Genomic DNA, 9,110 nt, shown 5'->3' on the forward strand with positions numbered 1-9,110 from the left:
GTATAGTTAAAGTTTTTATTTTACACCTATACAAAAAGTATAAAAACAGACATTTGCGACAGAAAAGATCAAGTAGTGGCCCTTTCTCTTAAATTATAAAACAAAAACATGGATCAAATATAAAGAATAAAGTCAAATAAGAGACACGCACACAAAGCAATGCAGCTTCACTCAGCTGACTGTAAACTGAATTTTGGATCATAGAAAAGAAGTGAAGTCCACTTATAGCCCCACATTTGTACAATTAGGCTGACAATGAAACAGTTACAATGTAGTGAAAGTTTCATTCATATATGTTTAGCTTTTCATGTTGTCATCACATACAGTAAATCGCATATTGTGCAACATGCATGCGTGTGGCCCACTTGTATTTTATTTTTATTACAAACATATGATTTGGTGTTGCTTGTTCGTTTTGTAGTTACATTTCTGTTGATTGGGTTATTTTCAGAATTGTTTTTTATTGTGTTTCTTTGCTTGTAAATCATCTTGTCAGTCATTCACGCATCCTTTTTGTTTTTGTGTGTTCTGTTTGCCTGCCATCCATCATTTCGGCGCGCACACAGGCGACGACTGTAAAGGGAAGCAGCATTCAGAGACGCACACCGTCCTCCTCACACAGGCCTCCAGGCCTCGACGCCTGTCGGGCGCGCTGTGGAGCGTCCTAGCTTACACAGGTTAACCAGCACCTCACTAATGTTGACGACAGCCTGTACATATACTGTTACATTGCTGATAGGTCTATAACTCAACCTCTTTGTATGTATGGACCACTCTTGCCGTAATTAATCAGTTCACATTTTTGTTTTTGTCTTCCAGGTCACTGTCTCATCCAGCCAGGTTACTGTGTGGTGAGAGCAGGCCAGGCGTTGGGATCCGGGGTTGGGACAGTGGTGCAGACGCTCCTGTCGTTGTTCTGGATGCTCTTGGCAGCTCCAGGTTGGTGGTACTTAGGTCTCATCTTCTTCTCTGCTTCTGTCTTCGGCAACGTGGTCTGATTGTGTTCTCATTCTCGATCTGTACATGTTTTTTTTTTTTCTCTCTTTATTTAATCTGCCCAGTGAAGGCAGGCAGAGGACTTCTGTGGTTTCTTGCAACAGGATGGTACCAGCTGGTGTCTCTCATGGCTCTCCTCAACGTCTTCTTTCTGACACGGTAAGAGCCCGTTCCCCCTTTTATTAACCATGGAACGTGTAAATAAGCAACTGTTTGCTAACAGATTCACCATTTGATCTTTGTAAGGTGATATTATGTCATTATGTTGTGTCCACTGCCCCTATATGACCATCGAGAGCTAAAATGTTCAAATAGATCATTTTCTGCATAATAATTCAGATTTAATGACGAGATAGTTGTTAGTTGATGAAGTTATAGGATTGTTAAATATTTAAATGAGTGTAAAAACCACTAATTTTCCAGTAAAGCCACATTTTCAGAGCTATGGCAGCAATCATGGTAGAGTTGTTTACCCGGTGTCTTGAAATACTGCATTTTGATGAATAATTCATCAACTGAGGAGTTTAGACTGTTTTGATTCATGAGGGTTCTTGTCTTTTTTTATTAACAGCACACACTCCACTCAGTTGTGTGTCTATCTAACCAGTGTGTGACTCTGTGTTTCAGATGCCTTCCCAAACTCTGGCGGCTCCTGCTGCTCCTTTTGCCCCTTTTGCTCCTCCTCGGTGAGTTTATAAGAAGCTTTATCTTCTTTTATAGCAGTTGTAACCCATTTAGTGAGCGCATACAGAGAAGGGTCAGCCTGCAGAGAGGCAGGAGATGTCCTTAGCAGCACGCATCCCCAGAGTATGCTGCAAATCCACTATCAGATTCAGGTCAGCCTTTCTGGGCTTCTAGTGAGTTGCTCCAGCCTGTTTCAGCATTACTTACACAGCAGCAAAACACAAACGCAGTCATTTTGCTGCAGTTTAACATTCCATGTAAATATTGTCTGTATGGTAGCCTGTTTGGCGTCTGTGATATTGACCATAATTTAAAATACATTTCTGAAGGGTTTGAACAAGGTTTATCCACACTTTGTGAGTTAATGAGTGACCAACCAGCGGATGAGTGTGGGTTAACCATCCCAGTCTTTTGTTTATATGCAGCTTTATGGTTTTGGGGTCCGTCCACTGCCGTCCTGCTCGCCTACCTCCCAGCCATAAACCTAACCGAGTGGCGTCCTGCGTCTCCCTTCACCCTGCTGTATAACTTGGTGCCAGCGTCTGCTCCGGTTCCTGCCTCTGTCCCTGCAGCAGAAACTCCAATGGAGCTCACCTCAGCCACCCCAGTCTCACAGGCACCAGTAAGACACAAAGATGAAACAATGAATAGCTCTAGATAACTATGCAAAAGCCCTGAGTGTGTGTGTGTGTGTTTGTGTATACATTATTAAATGATGTGTGTTGCAGTTCAAGCATTTTTAACTTTAGATATGTTTCTTCTTTTGTACTTAATTGCACACAGATACTGTGTATATTAGAGATAAATCAAACTATTGTGTGTCTGGTACAATGCCAAGCTGTTTTGGAGTCACCACAAATTTGTAATTTTGATTTCTATATTTATAACCTTCTCTTCCTCAGCCGTTCCTTCCCCCTGTGACGGTCTCAAGTGTGGACTTGGAGCGACTGGAGCGCGTGGAACGCCAACTAACCCTGCTGTGGGAGCGAGTCCAGCAGGGTGACCAGAAGCAGGAGCAGCGTCACGGGGACGTTCTGGTTCTCTACAGCACCCTGAAGGAGAAGCTCCACACTCAGACCGACAGGGAGAGCCTGGGATTGTGGGTGTCCTCCATGTTGGAGCAGAGGCTCGTTGTGTTACGGGGAGAGCTGGAGCAGGAGAACACGGCCAGAGCACAGGTAAAGAGATGAAGATGAGTGTTGACTTACAATGGTGACGTTTTTATTTAAAAGTGTACGTGTATCTCACTGTTTCTTTATTCCTGCTCCTTGCAGGGTGCGGAGCAGCGGAAACAGCAGCAAGAGGGTCAGGCTACACGGCTGGCAGAGTTTGAGTTGCTGCTCAAGACTCTGGCTGCCAAGACTGAGGTACTGTCAGCAAATTCACTATTTTTTAACTAAAATAACACTTCTTGAAAACATACCTGCAAGATGGCTTATTTACCTTACATGTTTTGATGTTTGTTACTTTACACACTAATTGTTAATTTGTGTCTTTGCAAATAGAAGCAAAGCTAAGTAGATAAATCATAAAAGCAAGCAGGCCAAGATTGCAATCCATGTTAAAGTACAGAATGTAAGAGTAAAAGATAAATGTTAAACATTAACAAGGAACATGCCACACAGGCAGTCATAAAAAGCCTGAAGTCTAATCATTAACTCACCAAAAACTAGAGATGCACTAATTACAATTTTCTTGGCTGATTTCCGATTTTTTTGAAAGGTCTGACCTGCTGATTTTGATTTTCTTTCTAGGAACTATAATAGACAGCAAAGCTCTAGTTACGTATTATATTAAGCTGCTTAGAGCTAACGTTAGTGTTAAGAAGTTAAACGAGTCATAATCCTTCCCATATCTATTTTATATTGCTGTGAAAACATCTCCGTCAAACTACTGTATTAAGTTTTTCGTCAAAAACAACATTTTACAAGGTTACGTTTGAACACATCATGATAGCGTTGTAATTTACCTTTGCCCAATACTCAGTTTTACCCAGTAGAGCTTGAAGGCTGTTAGCTGTTAGCTCTATTATAAGCAGGACTGTGCAACGGAGAGACAGCAATTACTCTGAGCAGTATGAATGAGAATGAATTACAATATAATGAGTGTGTGATGATTAAGTTGCTTGTTTCAAAAGTGTTTAAGGTTGTTCCTCCACAGCTTATTTTGGACTTGCAGTTGACAAATTGTGAGCTTTATGTCTTCACTCACCGACACGTGGTGTGTGTGTAGCTGTGACGTTCCTGTCTTTGCTGCTGTGTGCCAACGTAAAACGATTATGCGGCGGCGGAGGTACATGTGTCATAATGTGACCGTCAAAAAATCTGAAATCAGAAACGAATCGTCCAGTCACTGGTCTTGGTCAATCAGCTGAAAACCGACCGGTTTCCCATCAGCAGCCAATCGATCGGGGCATCTCTACAAAAAACTATTGTATTAGCATGAGATAATGGGGAAACATACCACAACAACATAGAGACAACAGTGTTAAAAAGACCAAATAACACCCTGACAAGCTCAGACAGGCAAGAACAGATATGAAGGCAGACCTGGTGTTTGTGCCAGGTTTAGGTCTGGATACAAAAGAGCAGTGGTGCTGTATCAAATATCTAATGGAAGTGTGTGCCTGGGAAAATGTCATTGTTTGTAGTTTCTGTGCTATTTTCAGTAATCCATATACATGACATTTGTTTTAGGAGATGCAGCAGCAGCAGAAGCAGCAGCAGCATGAACATGAGAAGCAGGAAAGAGAGAAGGAGATTGTCACTTCAGCAGCAGACATAGTTCCCGTCAGGTACAAAAATCAAAGAAATAACTAAACATTCAAAACCTCCTTTTTAAAAAAAAAAATGTATTACGTGCTACTCATATTTTCTGATGTTCTTCAATATTATGACCGCTCACATGTAGATTCTGTCTTTCACTCAGTGTGGGTGTGAAGCAGGAGGACCATGATGCTCTGCTAGTGGAGGTGCACAGACTTGAGGTGGAGCTGGCCAAAATCCGACAGGACCTGCAGGGTGTTGTGGGGTGTAAGGGCAAGTGTGAGCAGCTGGACACACTGCAGCAGACAGTAAGTAACACACATATTGACTCCTGTTTGGGCTTTAATCTGTCTTTTGCTATGATTCAGTTTTCTATATTTGTTTATTCATTTCACAGATATCCGCCCAGGTGTCCTCCGAGGTGACCTCCCAGGTGCGTAAGGAGTTGCAGGTCCTGTTCTTCGGCAGCGGTGAGCAGGGAGCGGTGCCTGAGTCTCTGATCCTCTGGCTGTCCCAGCGCTACGTGACCACACCCGACCTGCAGGCTTCCCTGTCCTCACTTGAGCTGAGCATCCTGAGAAACGTGTCCCTGCAGCTGGAGCTTAACCGGGCCCAAACCCTGGGTGAGGCCGGGTTTCAAGCCGAGACCATCGTTAAGACTGTAACGGGAACTGTCCAACACACCGCTGCCGCTGAGGGACTGACAGAAGAGGTAATGAGCATACACGTCTTCTGTCAACATCATCACCGCTGTGGGGGCTGAACTCTGTTAAAATGTGTGTTTGATGTGTTTGAGGCCCTTATTTAATCTATAACTCTTGTGATGTGTGTCTCTACTCCAGCAAGTGAAGCTGATTGTCCAAAACGCTTTGAGGCTCTACTCCCAGGATCGAACAGGCCTGGTGGACTACGCCCTGGAGTCTGGAGGTAAGAAAGAAGCCTCACATCGATGCCTGCCCACCCAAGTCTTTATCCTATAACGGGTCGATGTGTCAGCTAGCTGCACTGAGCTCTAATGTATTTCTCTTATGTAATGTTTGTACAGGCATTAGTCAGGCTAGAGGACAACGGGGTATTAAATGCAAAAGCTCAGGCTCCATTGTCAGGCGTGTTACTGAGCAGGCCGTTGACCTACATGAGAGTTGCTTCACTGTACGCGTGGGTATTAAGATGAGCTGGTAGTCTAGTAGTTCAGACACACCCATACAATCACAGCCACCCTGGTTTGTTTTGTGGCGGGGACCTTTATTGCATGTCCTGTCTGTCTCTACTCGTGCTATTAATACAGGCTGAGAGGCCAAAAATCTTTTAATAGATAGTAGGCTTGGCCATTGTAACTGGCATGTGTTAGCAGATATGGGCCATGATTCTTTACTTGGTTATAGTGCTTTTATTTAGCTGTCACATCGTATGAAATAAGGCCACCATGAGCATCTGCACAACTCACTGCCTGTTTGGTAGTGCAGGGTTTCCCCCAGGAAATGACTAAGTGGAGGGAGTAGCAGCCCATCTGGTGATTATCAAACTAACTTCTGGGGTCTGACCCGAAATGCAGCAGTGAGGTTTTCTTGCACATCAGCACCTAAATGCAGCCGTTTGTCTCTTCTTTTGCCAACTTGTTTGAACTCATAAGGTTTTGTCTTTTCCCAACATGCTGTTCTGCAGAGCTATTGTATTATCAATGTTACTAGATGACGGTTTAAACAACCTCAGTTATTTATCTTATGGCCTTCATCCTTTTGATGTACTGCCACTGATGGTTTCCCTGAAGCTTTATTATAAAATTGTAATAATTTCATATTAGAGGAGCTCTTAATTTCAGACAGGAAACCCTGGAGTGTATGCTTTCCTGTTAAACCTCTGAGGCGGGACCTAATGATTAGGAAACCTCAGCAAACACGAGGAAGATTTGTCTTATCTTATGTCAGAGTATACTTAGAAAAGCTTAAAGGCAGACTTTGTTTCCTGAATCTCTCTCCTTATGATAAGTGAAGTGAATTAATAGTTATTTGATATTGAATTCAAGTTGACAGCTTCCTCTTACCCTTTGTGTTGGTTCAGGTGGCAGCATCCTGAGCACTCGCTGCTCTGAGACATATGAGACCAAGACGGCCCTCATGAGTCTGTTCGGCCTGCCGCTCTGGTACTTCTCCCAGTCGCCACGTGTCGTCATCCAGGTGAGCCTCCCCACGAGATATCCACGAGAGAAATGTCTGTTTTACTGATTATGTAAAGATAGTTAATGGATATGTTTCACTTCTGTCTTAAAACAATAGTCAGGTGGCCATGTGGACTTTGAAACTCTCCTTTCAGCGGGGAAACACAGAGTGAATTTTATTGTTTAGAAGACATTCACTTGATTTAACAACACAGTCTGCTGAAACTTGTTTTCACACTCTCACTGGCTACTATTATGAAACTTAATTTGGCATTTCTCCTCTCACTTCCCTTCCCCAGCCCGATGTGTACCCCGGTAACTGCTGGGCGTTCAAAGGCTCTCAGGGTTATCTGGTGATCCGGTTGTCCCTGAGGATCCTGCCTACATCCTTCTGCGTGGAGCACATCCCCAAGGCCATGTCCCCGACGGGAAACATCACCAGCGCCCCACGCAACTTCACTGTTTTTGTAAGAAAACATACGCAAATTCACTGTTTTTGTAAGAAACATACTAAACAACTGGACACAGTTGATGAGTGCTTTTTGCTTTTTTTGTTTTTGTACAGGGTCTAGATGACGAGTACCAGGAAGAAGGGAAGCTGCTGGGGCAGTACATATACGAGGAAGATGGGGAGTCACTGCAAAGCTTTCCTGTTATGGTAAATTAAGACACCTCAAACCTATTAGAAATACAAATCAGTTCATTGTCTGCCAGCGTGTTGTGAATATTCCCCCTTCTTCTCTTTCAGGAGCAGAATGACAAGGCCTTCCAGATCATCGAGGTGCGGGTGCTGTCTAACTGGGGTCATCCAGAATACACCTGCATGTACCGCATTCGAGTCCACGGAGAACCTCAGCCTCAGTGAACCAACCACTACCATTCTCGCTCATAAATGACATATCACCCTATCTGTACATAGCTCTGGCCAACTTCTTTAAAACGGAGGGGACTCGACGAATGAAGTGAAGACAGTGAAGTCGTGGATTGTTAAAGGAATGTGCCCAGACTGAATCATGGACATGCGTTTTGTAATATTGGAAGAATCTCAAGGAAGTCCGTATAGGGACTGCAAATGATCGCGGAAGAGGAATAGAACCACAGAAGAAGCTAAAGCTCCCAGTCCTCTCTTCATAAAAAGGCCTCTTGCACTGAATCAGCCGGTGAGGGGCGGCGCGCTCCACTGAGCGGACAAATCCATCCCCATCTTGGCACTGGCGCTTGAAATGGGGGATTACAGACTCATCTCCACCATTTCTTCACACACTCCATCTCTTTGATTTCTGTTTTTTAATCATCTGTATTTAACTTTGATTTCCTGTAAGTCGACTACTTTCAGGATCAAAGCCACTGCATCTTTTGTCTGTGGCGCTGTCCCGGCATGTCACTCTCTTTGTTGCTGTCGAGTCTCTGCAATGGATTTATTTGAGCAGCCTGCAGGACTGGACCACACTGGACAGTGGGTGTACAGTGGACACGCAAGGTTCACTACATTCAAAGGCTCGGCGTCATGCATCCACATAGCCATAACTTTTGGAACAGAACATGCTGCCTATGGACACACTGAATGTTTCCTCGAGTGGAGGCTTGATGCAAATCAACCTTTAACTTCACAGCAACGCTATACTCATCTGACCTGAGCTCTATGTGTTCAGAGTATTAGGAGGCTCTTCACTATGTACATTAGACAAAGTATGTGTATGGTTATGGATGGACTCCAGGATTAATTCTAGCATGTGATTCTTCCCAAACCGTACTACTTAACCTTTACATGCATCGTGGATTTACATGCGCGTGTGTCCTCTTTGAAGTTTTGGCTCCTGCGCCTGGATCTCAAGTTACTAATGACTGACGTTGAAGGCTAAATAATATAACTGCTCCTGTAGACAAGAGTGTGACTTTTCTTTTCTCTGTTTACTCTGTCTCCTTGCTCAGTTCTAAACGTCCTCCTCACATGGACTCCCTCTATTCTGAAACCCTGAAGGAATGTAATTTGTATATTTCGTTGTTGATAGTTGGTCCTTTATTATATCTGCTTTTGTCAGTGTTGCTTTATAAAGAAATTCATCCCGTCATTATCATAATTATTATTGTATTACTACCATTATTTCTACGGTTACTCATTGTGGTGTTTTGCTTTTTTTGGTATGTTTTTGGGGGGTTGTTGATGTCAGAGGATGCACTGCAACAGCTTGTTAGAGAAATGGTTCTGGCACAGGTCTTCACAAATTTGTTTTTAAAAATGGCGGGTGAGTGTAGTGATTGATTTTGGTTGCATATATGGGGAAGTCTAAAGTTGTATGTATAAAAAATGTTTTCTTCACAATCTTATTTATTAACAAGTCAAATAGTAAATGCAAGAATTGAGTTACTGCAATGTATATTTTGTCAAAAGCTGTTCAGTGCATTTTGGAACCATCTTGGGACTTTTTTTTAAGATAAATGGCTATTTTTGTTCAGTCATGAGATGACTTAACTGCTTTGGAATATATTCCAATAAAGACTTTAAT

At 43.1% G+C, this 9,110-nt stretch overlaps 1 protein-coding gene across 3 annotated transcripts in view; it reads left to right on the forward strand.

Moving 5' to 3' along the window:
* The window catches only part of sun1b (Sad1 and UNC84 domain containing 1b), a 23,360-nt gene extending 14,250 nt beyond the window's left edge, over positions 1–9,110 (forward strand). For all 3 annotated transcript variants that reach the window (XM_079177523.1, XM_079177525.1, XM_079177524.1), the window contains 15 exons: positions 567–677; positions 820–939; positions 1,062–1,155; positions 1,624–1,682; positions 2,106–2,302; positions 2,583–2,858; positions 2,955–3,047; positions 4,377–4,474; positions 4,609–4,753; positions 4,843–5,157; positions 5,288–5,372; positions 6,507–6,622; positions 6,903–7,070; positions 7,169–7,261; positions 7,352–9,110. In XM_079177523.1, the coding sequence (XP_079033649.1) occupies positions 567–677; positions 820–939; positions 1,062–1,155; positions 1,624–1,682; positions 2,106–2,302; positions 2,583–2,858; positions 2,955–3,047; positions 4,377–4,474; positions 4,609–4,753; positions 4,843–5,157; positions 5,288–5,372; positions 6,507–6,622; positions 6,903–7,070; positions 7,169–7,261; positions 7,352–7,468 (2,087 nt within the window). In that variant the 3' untranslated portion in view covers positions 7,469–9,110. The remainder of the gene's footprint in view (positions 1–566; positions 678–819; positions 940–1,061; positions 1,156–1,623; positions 1,683–2,105; positions 2,303–2,582; positions 2,859–2,954; positions 3,048–4,376; positions 4,475–4,608; positions 4,754–4,842; positions 5,158–5,287; positions 5,373–6,506; positions 6,623–6,902; positions 7,071–7,168; positions 7,262–7,351) is intronic.

This window comes from Pholis gunnellus, assembly GCF_910591455.1.
Source record: "Pholis gunnellus genome assembly, chromosome: 17".
Lineage (NCBI taxonomy): Eukaryota > Metazoa > Chordata > Actinopteri > Perciformes > Pholidae > Pholis > Pholis gunnellus.